General features: G+C 53.7%; 1 protein-coding gene across 5 annotated transcripts in view; it reads right to left on the bottom strand.

Moving 5' to 3' along the window:
- Positions 1-19,308, bottom strand: part of CIITA (class II major histocompatibility complex transactivator) — a 47,193-nt gene that overhangs the window by 8,367 nt on the left and 19,518 nt on the right. For 4 of the 5 annotated variants that reach the window (XM_041749022.1, XM_041749023.1, XM_041749024.1 and 1 more), the window contains exons 2-13: positions 15,932-16,075; positions 15,562-15,657; positions 13,169-13,231; positions 12,910-12,990; positions 10,485-10,529; positions 8,878-9,030; positions 8,355-8,498; positions 7,154-7,318; positions 6,521-6,589; positions 4,056-5,694; positions 2,741-2,899; positions 1,464-1,535 (exon numbers count right to left, since the gene is read on the bottom strand). In XM_041749022.1, coding sequence (XP_041604956.1) covers positions 1,464-1,535; positions 2,741-2,899; positions 4,056-5,694; positions 6,521-6,589; positions 7,154-7,318; positions 8,355-8,498; positions 8,878-9,030; positions 10,485-10,529; positions 12,910-12,990; positions 13,169-13,231; positions 15,562-15,657; positions 15,932-16,075 — 2,830 coding nt within the window. The remainder of the gene's footprint in view (positions 1-1,463; positions 1,536-2,740; positions 2,900-4,055; positions 5,695-6,520; positions 6,590-7,153; positions 7,319-8,354; positions 8,499-8,877; positions 9,031-10,484; positions 10,530-12,909; positions 12,991-13,168; positions 13,232-15,561; positions 15,658-15,931; positions 16,076-19,308) is intronic. The other variant, XM_041749025.1, reaches the window with a different exon arrangement.

Genomic DNA, 19,308 nt, shown 5'->3' on the forward strand with positions numbered 1-19,308 from the left:
GCCTCTTCAAGGCAAATGAAGGACCCTGCTCCCCCACAGAGCCCTGACGGGTTCTGAGCAACCAACAGGGCTCATCTCTAGGCCGATGGGGCCCGCGTGGTGCCTGGCACAGTGACTGCCAGTCACACACCCAAAATACCCCTTTCCTTCCTTCCTTCCTTCCTTCTTCAGAACTTTCTTGGGGCTTCTGACCTCCAGGTGGCTGGTCTCCTGGTTCTGGGCCGTTCCACCTCATGGCTATTGTTCCCCAGAGCACACTTCCGACCTCATACTAGGGGCTTTTTAAGCTGAAAATAATTCAAAGCCAGAAGGGGCCCTTGGTGATTGTTTTCATACATTTCCTCTTTCCAGCAACATTTTTTAATTTCTGCACAAATGTGGCACCTCATCTCTGTTCAAAACAAGAAAGGCTTGCCTCTAGCTGGGGTGCGGGGCGGGGAGAGCAGAGATCAGAAGGGACAGAGAGCTGGTGGGTGAGCAGCTGGGGACCTCGAGCAGGTCACTTAACCTGCCGAGGCCTCACTTTTCTCATCTGTAAGATGGGAGCGGGTGGGGACTACCTCCCAGACTGTATATAAATCGCACTGAGCACACTATGGGTGTTTAATAATTTCTTCCTAATGGTTAGATGATTTTTTTAAAGATTTTATTTACTTATTCATGAGAGACGCAGAGAGAGAGAGAGAGAGAGAGAGACAGGCAAAGGGAGAAGCAGGCTCCCTTCGGGGAGCCCGATGCGGGACTTGATCCCAGGACCCCAGCCAAAGGCAGACGCCCAACCACTGAGCCACCCAGGTGCCCCTGGTTAGGTGATCTTAGATCTCTAACAAGGATGACACAAGAATTTAGCTTCTTCCTTTGTTGGAGCAAGAGCCAAGCAAGCTTTAGCGCTTTGGTCACCTTCTCTGGGAGAGTCCCCGTGGCCTGCCCCCCGAGCCACCGCCAGCCTCCCATCATAGCAGGGGTGATTGTCTATTGACACCGGACTGCAGGCTCACTGAGGGCAGTGGACTCTGTTGAATGGAGGAATGGGAAGGAGCATGTTCCCCAGCAAACGGACCCTTTAGCCTCACACCCAAGAAGCTCCAGCCCCAGCCCTGACCGGCCGGGCCCCAGAGGCTGGAAGCTGGTGTCCAAAGGGGCGAGTGAGAGGATAAGAAGGATTTTGGTGGGGCGCCTAGGGGGCTCAGTCAGTTAAGTGACCGACTCTCGATTTCGGCTCAGGTCAGGATCCCAGGGTCCTGGGATCAAGCCCCGTATCCGGTTCCGCGCTCAGCATTGATTCGGCTTGTTCTGGCTCGCGTGCTCTCTCTCTCTCTCAAATAAGTAAATAAAATCTTAAAAAAAAAAAAAAAAGGAATGATTTTGGGGACCCACGTCCATTCCCGGTGGCACAGGCCCAGCTAATAATGCTGGATAAGGACCCCCCACGGGGACCCGAGACCATCCACTGCTCTGCTTACGCAAACTCCAGCTTCTTGAGGTCCCGGACAGCAGGGAGTTCTCCAGCTGTGTCTTCCAAGGAACTCCTCGTCCTGGGGAGAACGGGCAACGTTCACGGGGAGCGCCGTATGTGTCCCACCCAGGATGTCTGCCTGAGCACCCCCAAATTCCCAGGGAGGCCTGCCTTCTTTGGGGGCTGTTGTTGGCCTTCGTTAAAAAAGGAACACCCCAGAACAGGATGTTATGAAGGCATTCCTGTGGGTGTCCTGGAAAGAGCCTCGGAGAAGGTGCTTGTCACACCCGGCCCAGGTGGCACACAGTAGGTGCTCACCAAACCCGGCCCAAGTGGCACAGAGTAGGTGCTCATCAAACCTGTCCCAGATGGCTCACAGTAGGTGCTCACCAAACCTTGGCTAGATGGCACACGGTAAGTGCTCACCATACCCAGCCCAGGTGGCACAGAGTAGGTGCTCACCATACCCGGCCCAGGCGGCACAGAGTAGGTGCTCGCCAAACCCTGGCTAGATGGTGCACAGTAGGTGCTCATCAAACCCTGGTTAAATGGCACACAGTAGGTGCCCACCATACCCGGCCCAGGTGGCACACAGTAGGTGCTCATCAAACCTGGCCCAGATGGCACACAGTAGATGCCTACTAAATCCTGGCTAGATGGCACACAGTAGGTGCTCGCCACCTGGCTAGATGGCACACAGTAGGTGCTCGCCAAACCCTGGCTAGATGGCACACAGTAGGTGCTCAACAAACCTTGGCTAGATGGCATACAGTAGGTGCTTTCCAAACCCAGCCCAGGAGGCACACAGTAGGTGCTCCCCAAACCCGGCCCAGGCAGCACACAGTAGGTGCTCAAACAATGGATGCTGACAGAATGAGAAACGGCTGTTTCATAGTCCTGTTTCCTCTGCCCTCTGGACCTTAGAGCTCTGCCGTCCTTATAGCACGGGGGCGATACTGGTCCCGGCCGCCTTGAAAGGTGGCCCCCGGTGTCCCTTCTGTCCCTAGATGCGGACGGCAGCTCCCCGACCCTGAGCAGGGAGTCTCTCTCTGGCTGTAGCTGAGCATGAATCGGGTTCACGATGGCAAGTTTTGAATGGCACAAAGTCATGGGTCCTGGAGGCTCTGCCCCGGGTGGCGCCTGCACTGGGAGAGTCTGGGCGGCCTGGGGGAGGGCACGGATGTCCCAAAGAGGGGAGAGGTACTGATGGCAAACGTAGTGTTGGGTCCTGGCTGTCCTCAACCTGGGTGGTCTGAGCCACCTGTCACGCCCTCTCCTCCTCACCTCTGGATCTGCACGAGGTTGCCCAGGTCTTCCACGTCCTTCGGGGACTTGGCCTTGAAAGGCTCGATGGTGAACTTCTCCTCCACCACCCGGAGCAGCTTGGTCTCCCCTCGCTGCTGGAGAGACTCCCACAGCCCCACCGCGTCACTCAGCGCAGCCCTGTGGAGGAAGGGCCTCAGACCCGGGCACAAGGACCGGGCTAGACCATAATGGAGGGGCAGCTCCATGAGGGGACCTCCTACCTATTTAGACACTTTCTGTGCTCAGCCTCATCCCTACCTCCTCCAGGAAGCCTTCCACGACCACTCTAGCTCTTGCTGATTCCTCCCTTTTCTCAGCCCTCCCAGTGGTTCTCTTTTCCTTTGTGCTTTGGCTACCAGGAAGCTGAGTGGTTGAACCACTATAAGGGCTCTGGTAAAGTGTGTAGGAGGTCCCCTTCCGGTGGGACAGATTTTCTGCAGATAGGACCCAAGGGATCAAACAGATCACAGAAGGATTTAAGTGAGCCCAGTTAAGGAATCGGAAGGGTGACGTATGATCAGATGCAAGTTCTAGGAAGACTGCTCTGTTGCTTGAATGTGAAGCAGACTGGAAAAGGGAGGAGGGGCTTGGGGAGCCCGAGGGGAGGCTGTGGCTTGATTAGGGAACGGAGAGAAGAATACGAATTTGAGCCCAGATCAAAGTCTTAGATCCTAAATGTGGCCCAGAAGCACCTGGCAGGTGTTCGAATATGGGTTGAAGGCGTGCCTGCATGGCTCAGTGAGTTAAGCATCCAACTCTTGGTTACAGCTCAGATCACAATCTCAGGATTGTGAGATCAAGCCCTGAGGGGAAGGGGGGGTCTGTGCTCAGCTTGCAGTCTGCTTGAGATTCTTTCCCTCTTCCTCCCCACCCTCTAAAATGTAAAGAAAGTAAATTTAAAAGCACAAGAAACAAACATTACCGCCAAATATTGGTTGAAGACACTGCCCTTCACTGGCTGTGTGACCTTGGGCAAGCTACTGTCCCTCTCTGAGCCTTGATGTCCTCATGTTAAAAACAGAAGGCATTGGGACACCCGGGTAGCTCAGTGGTTGAGGTCTGCCTTCGGCTCAGGGTGTGATTCCGGGGCCCTGGGATGGAGTCCCACATCGGTCTCCTTGCGGAGAGCCTGCTTCTCCCTCTGCCTGTGTCTCTGCCTCTCTCTGTGTGTCTCTCATGAATAAATAAATAATTTTTTTAAAATGGAAAGCATCACTTCTACCCCCGCCCGGCTACTGTGCTGGCCTATGAGACCCCCACGGTGGAGGCCCTCTCCCCTGTCGCCTGCCCCCACCTGAAATGGGTGACACAGCTGAGTCCCACGAGGCTCCCCAGTCCAGAGGGGTCGATGCCAGTGCTGCGGAGGTCCAGGGAGAAGTCTCGGCCCGCCGCTGCCAAGGCACTGCCCAGCACATAGGCGTTGGGAGGCGTGAGCCGGGTGCCCAGGAAGGACAGGCGACCCGGGAGCCCCTGCACTACGTGCTGCCAGAGCGCAGGGTCCGAGGCCTCGTGGGCACAGTGCAGCAGCTCCAGCAGCCGCCCGGCCCGGAGCGTCCCTGGCTGCAGCCGCTTCAGGTACCTGCTGAGCACTTTCTGCTTCCTGTCCCCCAAGGTGACTCCGGCCGGCCCTGCCAGGGCTCCGAGGCAGTCGGCATGAGGCTGGAAAAGCAGCCCGGCCAGGAAGCGCGGGACACCCTCCAGCCAGTTGTCATAGGGCCTCTTTTTCCTCGGCGTCAATGCCAAGTACTGTGGCAGCTCCTTGTCCTTGATCTCACTGCTCAGGGCCAGCCACACAGCCCCCAGGAAGCACTGCAGGAGGAAGCTGGAGAAGGCCAGCTCCGTGTCTGGGGCCCCCGGGACGGGCCGCACCAAGCCCTTGGCCACGGCCCAGGCCCTCACCTCTGCCGATGGGAACTGGCTCTCCTGCAGCGTGCCCCGGTGTCTGCGGCCCAGCTCCCACGCCAGCCTGGCCAGTCCCGCCAGGGCCCCTGGGGGGCTGTCCTGGGCCGCAGGGCCTAGCAGGCCCACGTAGAGTCCCGTGAGCGTGGAGGGCAGCTCGGCCCCGTCACCCAGCTCCAGGAGGGCCTCGGAGAGCTGACACACAGCCTGGCACACGGTGGGGCTGTGGCTGTGGCTGAGGAGGAACGGCTGGCCGCGAAGGAGGGCCAGGGCTTGCTCTCGGTGCTCCGTGGCCCCAGAGTGGTCCAAGTAGCGCGTCATGTAGGTCTCGGCCTGCTGGGCCGAGAAGCCGGCCACCTCGAACATGACGTCGGCCTTGCTCAGGCTCTGGGCCAGGCGGCCCCGGGGCCGGGCGATGAGCAGCAGGGTGCAGCCTCGCAGCAGCTTACGCTGGAAGAGGCCGGCCAGCAGCCCCCGGAGGGACTGAGGCTCTGTGGACGCGGGGCCGCACGTGCCGTCTTGGCCTTCGAGCCCCTCGAAGGCATCCAGGATGAGAAGAACGCGGTCGGGCCTCTTCAAGATGTGGCCAAAGACCTCGTCATCCACGGGCTGCGGCCGGGGCCCCAGGGAGAAGAGCAGATCCTGCAGGCGGTACGTGTCCCCCACATGGTCCAGACAGTGGCAGGGGATGTAGAAGACGAAGTCGTACTGTGGCAGCTGGCCGCAGGCCCAGGCCCGGCTCACTTCTCGGGCCCAGCGACTCTTCCCCTGTCCTGCTTTACCCAGCACAGCGATCACCTGCGTCTCCCGCAGCCGCCGGCGGTCACCCGCGGCCAGCAGCACCTCGGCCAGACCCCCTCGGGCCAGCTGCCGCTCTGCCCAGTCCGGGGTGGCCAGCTCCCTGTCCTGGCTCTTGCTGCTGCTCTTCTCCAGCCGTGCCCTCACCAGCTCCACCTCCACCAGGATGCCATCTGGGCCTGCGGGCTCAGCCTGGTACTTGTCTCGCAGGGAGCTGCAGAACTGCTCCACGCTCTCTGCAAAGGCCCAGGAGGGTGTGAGTTGGTGAGGGGGGAGGGTGCCAGCGGCAGAACCGGCCATCACGAGGCCAGCATGACCACCGTCACTAGCTTTTTCACCCACATGCCAGTCGATCCCCACCCACTGCCTTCTTTATTATTACCTCGTTCAGCTACTCATTCATTTGCTCACTCCCCATCATTCACCTGTCTTCTCCCTTGTGTACCTACCCACCCCTTCATCTACTGGCTAACTCCCTCTGCTCTTGCTCACCTACTCTAAGAAGGGGCGGGGGAGGCGTAAAGGGTTAAGAGAGTGGAATCCAGGTATCTGGTTCCAATCCCAGCTCCACCACTAATTACTGTAATCTGGAACATGTCCTAGACTCCGCTGTGTCTCGGGGCAATGCCCCAGGAGTCCCTCATCTGCAGAAGGGGGGCTAACATTAGGGCCGTGTGCGACACGTGCAATTTAACGTATCTGCTTAGAAGAGCACATGGAACAGAGTAAGACGTCGGAGCTCGGTCACCCTCGCATCCCACCTTCCCTCGCCCCCATGCCCGTAGTCACTCTTTCCTTTGTTCACTCTCCCCTCATCATTCCCTCAGCACTTGGGGAGCACCTCCGAGGCCAGGCCCTTGGTAAACATGACTTACGTGTTGTGCCTGGTGGACTCAAGGGAGCATGTGAACAAATGCATGTGAGCCAGCTGACAGAATGTGGTTGAGTAAGGGATGGGTGAGCGAGTGAGCGAGTGAGTGAGTGAGTGAGTGAATGAAGGAGAGGCAGATTTGGGCTTCCACCTCCTGCCCCCCAGGTCACAGAGAGTCCACCACCACTCACCGGGCAATTTTGGAGGCTTGCTGGAGACCTCATGAGCTGCCACACATCGGGGAGGGGACAGCTGGTCCTCTGGAGATGAAGCAGTTAGGGTGAGAGGCCTGCCCTGGGACCGAGGACATTCAGAGGCTTCCCAGCCCGAGGACATTCAGTCCTGAGTATCCCAAAGGCAGAACCACTGCAGGCTGAGTCCTCATCCCCCAACACCCCCCCCATTACCCCCCCCCCCGAGACCAAGGTCATAAGGTGGTGACCTGCAGGGAGCCTGCTTCTCCCTCTGCCTGTGTCTCTGCCTTTCTCTGTTTCTCTAATGAATAAATAATTGATTTTTTTTAAAAAAATATTTTTAAAAAACTTTATCTATGTAAAACTTGAGATTTATAAATTCTGCTGACAATTCAGAAGATCTGGCCACACTGGGTCTCTTTTTGTTCTGGGTGACCAGGAGCTAAAGGCCAGTGGTCAGGTTTAGGTGGAGCAAGGGTTCTCTTATGACTTTCACTCCCTGGAGACCCTCTCTGCCTTGTTTTACCCATACACACAGCCAGTAGGCCGTCCCTGGGGGCGGCTCAGTTCCTCCTCCGCAGGGCCTCAGTCTTGCTTTCTGTAGCTCTCACGGGCCCCGAGGGTCCTTACCTGTCATATTTGCACGGGAGGTCAGGGCTGGTTCTGGCATGCCAGGAAGGTCAGCGGCAGATGGGGCAAAGGGGCTGGTGGAGCCGGGCCGATCTGGGGACTTGGGGAGACTCTGCACGGCTGGGCCACTGGAAGGAAGCACCTGGCTGGCCTGGGGCATCTCCCCTACATTGGGACAAAGGCAAGCAGTGAGAACTAGCCAGGTATCCGCCCAGGCACCCACTCGGGTCACCCCTACCCAAATTAGGCTGCATGGCTTGGAAGTCTGGGGAGGAGATCCGAGGGCACTTCCAAAGGAGGACATTTCAGGACAGAACTGAGGAAAGAACTCTGGAGTTACATCTAGCTCACAGCGACTTGGTTTCCCCACCTGTGAAATGGGCACAGTCAGCTCACAGGCAGCTTAGGGCAAGTGCTACTATAATACTCTTCCTGGGGCCTGTGTCTCTGCCTCCCTCTCTCTCTCTCTCTGTGTGTGTGAATACATAAATAAAATCTTAAAAAAAAATACTCTTCCTGTTGTGTGGTCAGTGCCCACTTGCCTAGATGTCAGGGGCACTCTCTTGCTTTTGGCCCCCGGTGCATACAGAAAACTGGTATACGACCTTTAAAAGATGCTCTTGGATTGGCTGAGAGTCCCCCTTGCCCCTTCCCTGGCTTCATCTTCTCTCTCATCCCCGAGAGCCCAAGCGAGCCTTGCCCTGGACAATTCACAACCCCCAAGCATGGGAGGTCAGCAGGGGCCATCCTGCCGATCGCGAAATAAAGCAATTCCAGAAAAGCCACACAAGTATGCACACCAAACCAAGCTACCCTGAGAGTGCGGAAGAGCTTCGGTACCTCTGGCGAGCATCTCTTATTGTTTGGCTTGTGAATGAGCATGTACTGTCATCGTGATTTTTAAATAGCATGAAGTTTAGTACAGAGGAGGGGAAAAAAAAAAGCAAAGCTAAGGCTTGGTGGGGGGAAGTGACACATGGAAAGCTACAGGCCACTGGCTGGGTCACTCACCCAAACCACCTCGGGGAGCTCTGCTCTTCTGCTTTGATTTTTGAGAAAGGGGGTCAGAGAAGGGTGTTCTGGGGGAGGGCGGATCATGAGAAGGTGCTGCACGTCTGGGGTTGGGGCGAGGATGGGATCAGGGAGGAGGCAAGTAGCAGTGGGAGGGGGGTGCGGGGGCGGCCAGGCCTCACACACTCACCTTGATAGATGACCATGCCAGACACCCCTGTCCCAGCCCCCGAGATGGGCCAGAGCCCCTGGGGCAGGGAGGGGAGGCTGGGGACGATCTGGATGCCACCAGCAGGAAGACTCAGGCAGCTCAGCAAGGAACCGGAGGCAGGTACTGCAAGAGGCAAAGGCATGAGGTGGGAGCGTCTGGAGCACCTATGTTCCTCATCTCGTTTCATGATTATTCGATGGACATCTGACGGTGCCACCATCCCCTGGAGCAGCAGCTGTGTCTGGCTGGCCCGTGACGGTGTCCCCAGTACCCGCAGAGTGGCTGGCACAGACGGGGTGCTCAGTTCACAGCTGATGAGTGATGAGGGCTGATGGGTGGACGCCCCAATCGGTGGGGCTTCCCTGCTCTATCTCCCAGGGTACGTGTTTCCTTCCAAGGCACATTCCCCGGCACAGGCTGAGGTGATGGGGTGGGACTAGCTGGGTAGAAGTGGGCTACACAGAGTGGGTAGGGAAGCCTGCTCCCCAAGTCCCTAACGTACCTGGCATCAGGACAGTCTCCCCGAGCCAGCTCTGGACAGGTGCGGGCTGCTCGCTGAACACGGCAGGTGGTGACAGGCAGGGAAGAGCCAAGGGGTCACTCACTGACCCCACCAGGAAGGTGCCGGTCACCATGGGTACAGTGAGGGGCTCAGCTGTGAGGAAGAGGAAGCATGTTAGATCAACGGGACCATGGGTGGGATCCGAGGGGGTCTGGAGGGACCCTTCTGGGGAGGACCTCAGAAGCAGAGTAGATCTCTCTCTCCTGGCAGTTAGAGGAAGCTCCCATCCTCTTCCCAGCCCGAGGGAAGCTGCTCTGTCAGCAGCTTCTCTGTGCCAGGCAGCCCTCCAGCCCCCAGCCCTCTCCCTGACACCAGGTCCTGAGAGCTTCCTAAGGTGGAGAGCCACAGGCAGGACGGAACCTATGAACAGGCTGGTGCCTGGGGCCCCTACCACCTTCCATGGCCAGCTGCTGAGCCCCTTGGGGGACCCTAAGAGGCCCCAAGCACTCCCTAAAGAAGGCAGGGGCTGTATGTGCTCCCTTGTCCCCCATCAGACTGGGGCAGGGGTTTTTCTCCTCCATTTAGTAGGGACATAGAAGAGGGTAGAAATTTGCTTCTCCCATCAGATTGGGAGCTCCCCAGAGGGACGATTTTCCTATCATCCCGGGGTCTTCACAGGGAGAGCTATCTCCCCCATCAGACTGGGGGAAGTCTTTGAAAGTAGGAACCCAGTGTCTCCCATCAGACTGAGAGATTTCTGAGGCCAGGGATCACTTCTCCATCGTTCTGGATTCTTTTTTGTTTTTGTTTTTTTTAAGATTTATTTATTCATGAGAGACACAGAAAGAGAGGTGGAGACACAGGCAGAGGGAGAAGCAGGCTCCATGCAGGGAGCCTGATGTGGGACTTGATCCTGGGACCCCAGGGTCAAGCCCTGGGCCGTAGGCAGGCACTAAACCCAAGGATACCCCATTGTTCTGGATTCTTCATGGACAGGGCCCCAGTCTCTCCCATCAGATCGGTTCTTTCTGAGGGTAGGGATTAGGCTTCCTTCATTAGATTATGAGCTATTTCCTCACTCTGTCACTCAGGGGTTGGTCCCCCCCACACACACACACACTTTGTAATCACAACCGGGACAAGAGGGGAGGTGAAGGGAGAGGAGGGGGCATCTGGAGGGAGGAGGCAGGGAGCTGAGGAAGAGGCTGACTGCGGCATGGGGCTCTCAGGAGGCCAGAGGGTACTGGGTGACCAGCTGACCCTTGGTGACTCTGTACTATAAAAGGAGAAGTGTGGCCTGGAGGGGCAGTGGAATAAGGCAGGAGGCAGGATCTCCTCTCTGACTCAGAATTAAGAAGAAGGGGTGTAGAGGGAGAGGCTTGGTAGGAGAAGTTGAACTTCCCAGCAGCCCTGAAACTGCAGAACAAGGGGTATGGCATCAGGATCTTGGTTTGCATCCCAACTCTGCCTCTCAGTAGCTGTGTGACCTTGGATGAGCCACTTCACCTCTCTGAGCCTTGGCTTTCCACTGCCATTCGTACATGCACCTGCAGAGGCCCTGGCCTTCCCGCCTCATCATCTCCCTGGGCCCACCCCACCCTGCTCACCTAGCTTCCTGTGCTTCAAGTCCACGGGCAGTTCCTCTGGGAAGGCTGCGGAGAGAATATCATGGTCAGGTGCCCAGAGGAAGGTGTGGTCCAAGCCATGAGGAGCCCAGGAACCCCAGCAGCCACATGGCCCTGCCCTAAATGGTGGGGAAGTGGCCTTGTGGGTCCCCTTGCCTCCCCTTTCTCTGATCGTTCCTGCTCCCTGCCTGTCTGGCTGTGCCCAAACCCCACCTTAAACACCCAGGGCTAGTGAGATACTGGAAGAGGCAGGGGACACAAGATGAGTTTGAATTTAGAAAAATAAGCATTGAAAAAAACAACCTGCTTTTGATCTTTTCCTAGCTGTGCGTCTTTGCAACAGGGCCTCTGTGAGCCTTGATGGCTCATCTGTGAACCTGGGGCGGGGATTTCTACTTTGCCCTAGTGCACTGAAAAATCGTGAGCTAAGTGCCAAGCACTAGCACGACAACGGAGGAAAACCCTATGTGTCCCTCAGCCCGGGGCTGGCTAAACAAATTATGATTCACCCACCCAGCGAAATTCCATGCAGCCCTAAAAAAAAAAAGAACAAGAATGCTAAGAATGCTAATGGACATACAGGGAAGGGTACTGGTGTCTGCACTTTACTTTGAAAGTTTCCCAAAATAAAACGAATGGATGAATGGGTGGGGAAAAGGGGTGACAGATGGATAGAGATGTGTTAAGGCAACTATAGCCAAACAGTTGTTTGCAGTACGATTCTTTCCCCTTTACTTTATGCTGAAAAGTTTTGTAGTAAAATTCTGGGGAAAATATTTCTTGAATGAAACAAAAAAAGCAAGCAAGCAAGAGGAATATTCCCTGATGAATACTGTGTTCTCCATCAGTGATAGAGAAATGACCTCCCAGGCATGTTAAATGAAGAAAGCCAGGTGCAAGAGAGCATTAGTAAAACTGTGGTTATTTGTGTAGTGAAAAAAAAAATTATTTTAAAGAGCTGGCTGATAGACAAATATAATATTCCTAACAGGGTAAAAAGGGAACTGGTCACATAGGCTGTTTTCAGGGAAGGAAACTGAGAATCTAGGGAACAGAGGTGGGAGGTTGTTTGTTTGTTTGTTTCACTGAATATTATTGCATCTTTTGAATTTTTATGCTATGTACCTGCTTTACCCATTAACAAATAAAGAAACAGGTATGAGTCTGACACATGGTCTGGAGCACAGTAAGCTCTTACTCAACTGTTATACCCATTTTACAGATATGTTCATTCGGTGGACATTCACTGAGGTGCTACAGCAGGGACTGTGTTAGATTCTGGGGATACAGTTAATGAGTAAGGAAGACAAGATCCCTGTCCTCACAGCAGGGAACTAGTTAAAAGGCAATAGATAGAGGCACCTGGGTGGCTCAGTGGTTGAGCATCTGCCTTTGGCTCAGGATGTGATTCCCAGGGTCCTGGGATCAAATCTCACATCAAACTCCTTATGGGGAGCCTGTCTCTCCCTCTGCCTGTGTCTCTACCTCTCTCTGTGTGTCTCTCATGAACACATAAATAAAATCTTTTTTAAAAAGGCAATAGATAAAAGGCAATAATAAAAATAAAAGTAAGTCCAGATGGTGGCAAGTGCTAAGGGGCTAGGAGAGACACAAGGTGAAAATCAGTGAGGTGATCTATGTGGAAGGGTGGTCAAAGAAGGCCTTCAGGAGGAGGTGACAAATTAGCCAAGACCTAATGGATTCAGAGGAGCCTGCTATGGGAAGAACTGGGGAAAGGGCATTCCAGGTAGAATGGCAAGTGCAAGGGCCCTGAGGCTGCAAAGAGTAGGTGAGCTAAAGAATGGTAGGAAGCCAGTGTGGCTGGAATGTCCTGGCCCATGGCGAGTTTGGAGAGTTGGGAATAGCCGGATCATATAGGCCTTGTGTATGTATTTTGTAGCTGTTGGAGGGTTAGGAGGACAGCTAAACTATCTGATTTGTACTTTCTGTATATTTGTAGACTGACTGGTGAGGACAGATTAAGGAAGCACAGAGACTGAATAAGAGGCTCAGAGAGGTCCAGGCACTCGCTCAAGGCCACACAGACCATAAATAGCAACCCGGGACTCTGCCCCAGTTCTTGCTGACTCCAGAATCTGCACCTGAAGACACCTCCCTCAAACACAGAGGTGACAATGAAGAGTGAAAGAGAAGCCAGGGCCCAAAGGTCCTTTGGGAAATGGCAATCAAAACAGCCAGGGGCAGAGACCCACATGGAGAGTGGCCCCTAGCACCCTGGGCTGTCCGCTTCCTCCCTGGGTCACCAGGAGCAGCAGTGAGGGGCGTGGGGGGCGGAACATCCAAACCTGGGGAAAGCAGATAGGGCTTAACAGGGGAAGCAACTGGGAGCAGAGACAGGGCCAAGAGTCAAGCAGGCCAGGGTCAGGTCAGAGAGGGGTTTACTCACGTCTTTTCTGACTTTTCTGTCCTGCTTCCTCTAGCACCTCCACAGTCTCGCTGATCATGTCTTCTAATCCTATATGCTCGACTTTGGAGAGAAACCAGAGACACCAACACACAGTCAAAGGATGCCCAAAGTGAGCCTCCATCGTCCCTACATTGGGCGGGGATGTGACCACCCTTCCAAGGGTGGTCGTTAGATGTGACAAGGCTCCCCAAGCAACAAGGAAGGGAATGCAGGCTGAGCCAAGAATCCTCCCACTTACTGAAAATGTCTTTGCCCAGACCCTCCAGTTGGGAGTCCTGGAACACGTACTGGTCCAGTTCCGCTGCCCAGACAAGGAAAAGAACAGTCAGTCGGTAGAGTTTTCTGAAAGCCTATTGCACCCCAGGCCTTGGGGTAGGCCCTCAAGGCTTGGCACACACGGGTAGGCTCAGTGTGTGCTGAATGAATGATCAAATGAACGAAGCAACACTGAACCTTCATGGCCTCTTAATTTAACTGAAGGGATGATGTACATCCATGAAAACTTGACTATTGCTCTAAAGTAGTACAACACGGTTGTGGTAGCATTGTCATGGGGTTTAAGGTTAAATTCCAGCTCTGTCCCCATTAACCCTACTAGCTGTGCACACTTGGACCAATTACCTAACCTCTCTGGGATTCCACTTCCTCTTCTGCGTAATGAGAATAAGTAATACCTACAACCCAAGGATGGATGGTGAGCATTAGAGGTTCCACACCAAACACAGCAGCCAGTACACCACAGGTGCTTAATAAGTAGCAGTTCATTGTAGAAAGTGGTACATGACTGGGAGCCAATGGGGAGACTGTGATCATGGCAAGAGGACAGAGGAAAGAGTGTAGGGTGGCATGGGCCCAGCAGGGAGGGCTCCTGAGGGAAGGGACCCCAGAGCCAGGCCTTGGGAGATGGTCAGAGTTAAGGAGGTGGGAAGTGGAGGGCTCCAGGCAGTGGGGACAGGGTGAGGGAAGGTGTTTGAGAAACTTGAAAGAGACAGGTGCCCGCAGTGAAAGCTTCATGTTGGGGAAAGGGAGGGATTGATTTTTATCAGCAGTGGAGAGCCAGAAGAGGACAGCAGTGACCATGATGACTGTGATGGTGGTGGTGGTAGCAGTGGGGGGCACCTGACTCACTCTTTGCAAACTCCTTTCCTAGACACTTTACATGCAGAAACTCATCCAATCCTCAGCCATCCCAGGAGGCAGGGGTGAGTATCATACCCACTTATGCACAAATGGGAGCTGTTTTCTAGACATATATCAAGATACCTCAAATGACTGCATGCCCAGGCTAGATCCTGGTTTTCTAGAAGCACAGAGAAAACCCACAGACGTGAGGAACAGATGTGGATAAAGCTTCCACCTCCACTTGCTTTGACAGCTTCTGTTTCCTGTGTAGATGCCCCCAAGCGAAAAAGCCCCTCAATCCTAAATCATGCTGCGATCCATCATCACTGCCTCCAGTTGTGAGGAATATGAAACCCCCTCGGCACTGAACACTTCTGCTTCCTCAAGTTAAGTTACAAGGAAGGAAAGGAAGTGGGCAGACTTCTCAGTTCTGTAATTTTTGAGACACAGTTACCATTCCTCTCCATTTTCCATTTTGTGTGCTACAGGATTAATTGTGCACCGTGGAAAGACTGGCCACGTTCATGCCAAGCACAGACCTCCTGCGTGGTGTGGTTCTTGGCATGCCGGGGAAAGGGCCACTGAGGCCAGTTGTGCAGGTCGTTCACTGCACATGGATGCCCAGCAAGAGGACAAACGCGGGCTACATCTCCAGGAGAGGGGGCATCTTTTTCTAATTCAACAGAGCCTGTTTGAGATAGAGGTCATCTTGGGAGACGAGGGAGCATTTGCCCCACTCCCCTCAGAAAAAAAAACAACCCCAAAACCAAAACATCAACAGCAACACCTCTCTCTGAAGAGTGTGTTATCTGAAAGCTATTGCCCTTTTTAAACCTGCAAATTAGCCTCCCAAGAACCTCCCCACCCTAGACACTTTCTTTTTTGTGGTTAAAAATAAGGACTTTGAAATGAGCAAGATCTAACTTTGAATCTACGCATGACTATTGGCCCACTACTACTTCTACCTAATGCAGCCCCGGCAATGGTGCTTTACTTCTCTAAACCTCTGATTTCCTGCTCCATAAAATGGAGATACTAACACTAGTTACTTCCTTTGTTGTTGTAAAGCTTCAAAGCAATGACGCACATACGGTGATCCACATGCAACAGGTGCTTCCCAAAGGGTAGATACTACAAATAGTAGTTTGGTTTAGGCGCTGGGGAGGAAATCAGGGAGGGAAAAAAAATTAAAAAAAGAAAACAGAGAGGGGTAGGTGGTTTGGGCTGTGCAGAAGTAAGGAAAGAAGAGTAAGAAATATAAAAAGGTATAGAAATGGAGGCAGAGAATGTTAAAAGTGAGATGTTGTTTGCCCGGTGGTCATTGGCGAACGGGGTGGATCTCCCTTCTTCCCCGGAGTCTCTCTTCTAGCCCTCGCCCCGCATCCCCCACGCCCTGATTAGTGAGGGAGAAGCCTGCTGTGGTTTGTGGTGGATGGCAGAGGTTAACAAAAGAGAAAAAGGAACTCTCCCCCTCAGCTAGCCGCCTCCCGGTTTCAAATGCTTCCTCACCGATATTGGCATAAGTCTCCCTGGTCTCTTCGTCACCTTCCATGTCACACAACAGTCTGCTGAACTGTTCGCAGTTGATGGTGTCCATGTCGGGTTCTGGAGGGAAAAGCCCCATGGATGAAGGAGGAAAGGTCTGGGAAGAGGGCTGGTGGGTAAGGAAGGCGAGGTGGGGCGGGACAGAGAGACCAGATGTCCCCTTTGAAAGCAAACAACCGGCAAGCGGTCTGGAGCTGTCTGTGGTGCTGACCCGAGCTCCTCGGCCAGAGCGTCCCCCAGTTGCTGGGTTGCTGACTGCATTAGCTGCAGGATGAGGGGGGAGGTGAGCAAGGCCATGCGAGGGGCGGGGCGGGGGGGGCGGTGGAGGGCCCACCTGAGAAGAGCTCAATCTCTTCTCTAGCCAGGTCCGTCTGGTCATAGAGGTGGAAGAGCTGCAAGGGATCGGTACTGCTGTTGAGAAGCTCCAGGTACCCGCCTTCCAGAGGCCCCAACTCCATGGCGGCAAACTGTCCACTGTCTGGAAGGAAGACACGTTCGGTCATCACAGGGAGCGTTGGAAAGATGTAGAGAATTAACACCTACCACCGTTCCTAGCTGGGGCACCCAGTGAAGGCCAGGGTTTGGGAGGGCCAAGGATGTGCTCATCCAGCACCTCTTATATGCTCAGGGCAGTGGAGAGAGGAAGCCACAGCTCCTTCCTCCAAGGAACTTACAATCACTCTGGGAAGATGCTCGTGATACAGGGAAGGGGACTGGGGAAGCATAGACTCAAAACGCCTGACACCTGGGAGCCAGGTGACTTGAGTTCCACATCTGGCGCTGCCAAGAGTGAGAACAGTTGAGATTTGCAGAGCACCTAACACGGCCCAGACCCATGGGCTAGCACATTTCATTCTCACACCAACTACATGAGGTGGATACTACTACCATGCTTCTTCTCCACATGAAGACACTGAGGACCAGAAAGGTGAAGCTAACTTGCACAAGGTGACCCAGGTCCAAATGGAACCCAGATTTGGTTCTGGGCAGTCAGACACAAGGAGATGCAATTAAGTGTTTTGCTCTACTGTCTGGGGTGACCTCGAGCAAGTCTCTGCTGCTCCTCTCTGTGTCTCAGTTTCCCAATCTGTAAATTGGAGGAGTCACAGCTGATTCTGAGATTCTTCATTTGGTGAAGGGCATATCATAGACACCAGTTCATTCAATCTTCCAAACACTCTGGACATGTCCACACAAAAACTTATATATGAGGCCAATGCTTGGAAATGTGGGATGCCTGGGTGGCTCAGTGGTTGAGCGTCTGCCTTTGGCTCAGGGTGTGATCCCAGGGTCTGGAATCAAGTCCTGCATTGGGCTCCCCACAAGGAGCCTGCTTCTCCCTCTGCCTGTGTCTTTCGTCTCTCTCTGTCTCATGAATAAATAAATAAAATCTCTAAAAACAAAACAAAACTTATATACGAAATTTCATAAATGTATAATTTCTAATGGCCAAAATATGGAAACAACTCAAGTATCTGTCAATAAATGAATGAAGAAACAAAATGTCATAAACCCATGCAATGGAATACTATTCAGCCGTAAAAAGAATAAAGCACGGACACCTGCTACAACATGAAGGAAATGTGACATTACGCTCGGCAAAAGAAGCCAGACACAGAGGGCCATATACGGTATGGTTCCATGTGTATGAAATGTGCAGAATAGGTAAATATTTACAGATAAAGTAAATTAGTGGTTGGCTAGGGTTAGGGGAGTTGTGGAAAAAAAACCTGGGAAGCAACTGATCATGGGGTGGTGCTTCTTTTAAGGGGGATGCCAAAAATGTTCTTTAGCTGATGTGGGCATGGTTGTGCAACTGTGCAAATACGGTAAAAAGCCCACAGAATGGTGCATTTTATTTTATTTTTATTTTTTTAAAGATTTTATTTATTGGGCAGCCCGGGTGGCTCAGTGGTTTAGTGCTGCCTTCAGCCCAGGGCGTGATCCTGGAGACCCGGGATTGAGTCCCATGTCAGGCTCTCCACATGGAGCCTGCTTCTCCCTCTGCCTGTGTCTCTGCCTCTCTCTCTCTCTGTATCTCTCATGAATAAATGAAATAAAAATCTTTTTAAAAAACAGACTTTATTTATTTGACAGAGAGAGAGAGTTCGGGTTGGCAGAGCAGCACAGAGAGGGAGAAGCCGGCTCCCCACTGAGCAGGGAGCCCAATGTGGGGCCTGATCCCAGGACCCCGAGAATCACAACCAGAGCCGAAGACACCTAACCAACTGAGCCACCCAGGCGCACCCTGAAAGGTGCATTTTAAATGGGGGAGTTGCATGCTATGTGCATTACATCCCAATAAAGCTGTGCGAACAAAACAAAACCAGCTGGGAAAGATTGGCTTTATTGGCTCCATTTTGCAGACGAGGCCGCGCAGCCTCCCTGGCGCACGCAGCTCTTGCTGGCTGGAGCCCCTCGGAGGCCTCAGGCCCGCGGCTCCAGCCACCCTGCTCCACTCCCTAGTGGCTTCATTTCCTGGACCCCCCTTTAGCAGAGCACCACAAACAGAGGAGCTCAACGCAACAGAGCCTTAGTCTCTCACAGTTCTGGAGGCCAGAAGTCCAAATCAACGTGCTGCCAGAGGCTCCAGGGGACAATCCTTCCTTGCTCCTGCTAGCTTCTGGAAACTGGAAAGGATTCAGCATTCCTCTCTTTGTGACCTTGTGTCCAAATCACTGTCCTCTCTGCCTCAGTGGTCGCATCCTCTCCCCTTCATGTCTCAAATCTTCTGCCTTTCTATTACAATTATTATTATTATTATTATTAAAGATTTCACTTATCCATCCATGAGACACAGAGAGAGAGAAAGAGCAGAGACACAGGCAGAGGGAGAAGCAGGCTCCCTGTAGGGAGCCCGATGCGGGACTCGATCCCAGCACCCTGGGATCAAGCCCTGAGCCGAAGGCAGACACTCAACCACTGAGCCACCCAGGTGCCCCGCCTTTCTCTTAAAAGACACCTGTCTTTGGATTTAGGGCCTATCTGCATAATCCAAGATGATCTTACTTCAAGATCCTTATCTCAATTACGCCTGGAAAGACATTTTTTCCAAATAATGGCAGGGAAGGAAGGAGAGGCAGGGCAGGGCCTGTCACATTCAGATTCTAGGGATCTGATGTGGACATATCTTTTGGATATGGAGGCCGCCATTCATGAAATGCAAGTATTTGCTGGAAGGACTCAGAGCTTTTTGGAAGAGACGAGAGGAGAGCTGGCCTCGAAGTGGCTTGCCTGGGCGGCAAGAAAGTGGAGCCAAAATGGGATCAGGAGAACACACACACCCAAGTCACCACCACCTTCCAGCTGCTTCTTTTCATTTGACTTATTAACGACGCTCACCACCTACGGAGGGTCTCCACCGGGTATCAGACCCCAGGTATCACAGAGAAAGAACTTTCCAATCCAACATGGGGCCCTGGCTGGGGCTGCCTGCTGATAATGGGTTGAGTGGGGGCTGCAGGAACCCAAACATCACAGACTCGCCTCAAAGGCCCAGCCAACCATGACTAGAGGAAGCAGGACCAAAAGATGGGGCCCCCACCCTCTTCTGGTGGTGAAACCAAGCCTGGGGAGCCGAGGGACAAGAATGCTACCTCTCCCAGCACTGGCCTGGGAGCCTGAGAAGTCTGTTCTTTCCAGGGCGGCTGGAAAAGACTTCCTGTCCCTAAATCTTGCCCACTGTCTTCCTACCCCAGAATCACTGTGCTA

The sequence above is a fragment of the Vulpes lagopus genome, chromosome 3 (assembly GCF_018345385.1).
Source record: "Vulpes lagopus strain Blue_001 chromosome 3, ASM1834538v1, whole genome shotgun sequence".
Classification (NCBI taxonomy): domain Eukaryota; kingdom Metazoa; phylum Chordata; class Mammalia; order Carnivora; family Canidae; genus Vulpes; species Vulpes lagopus.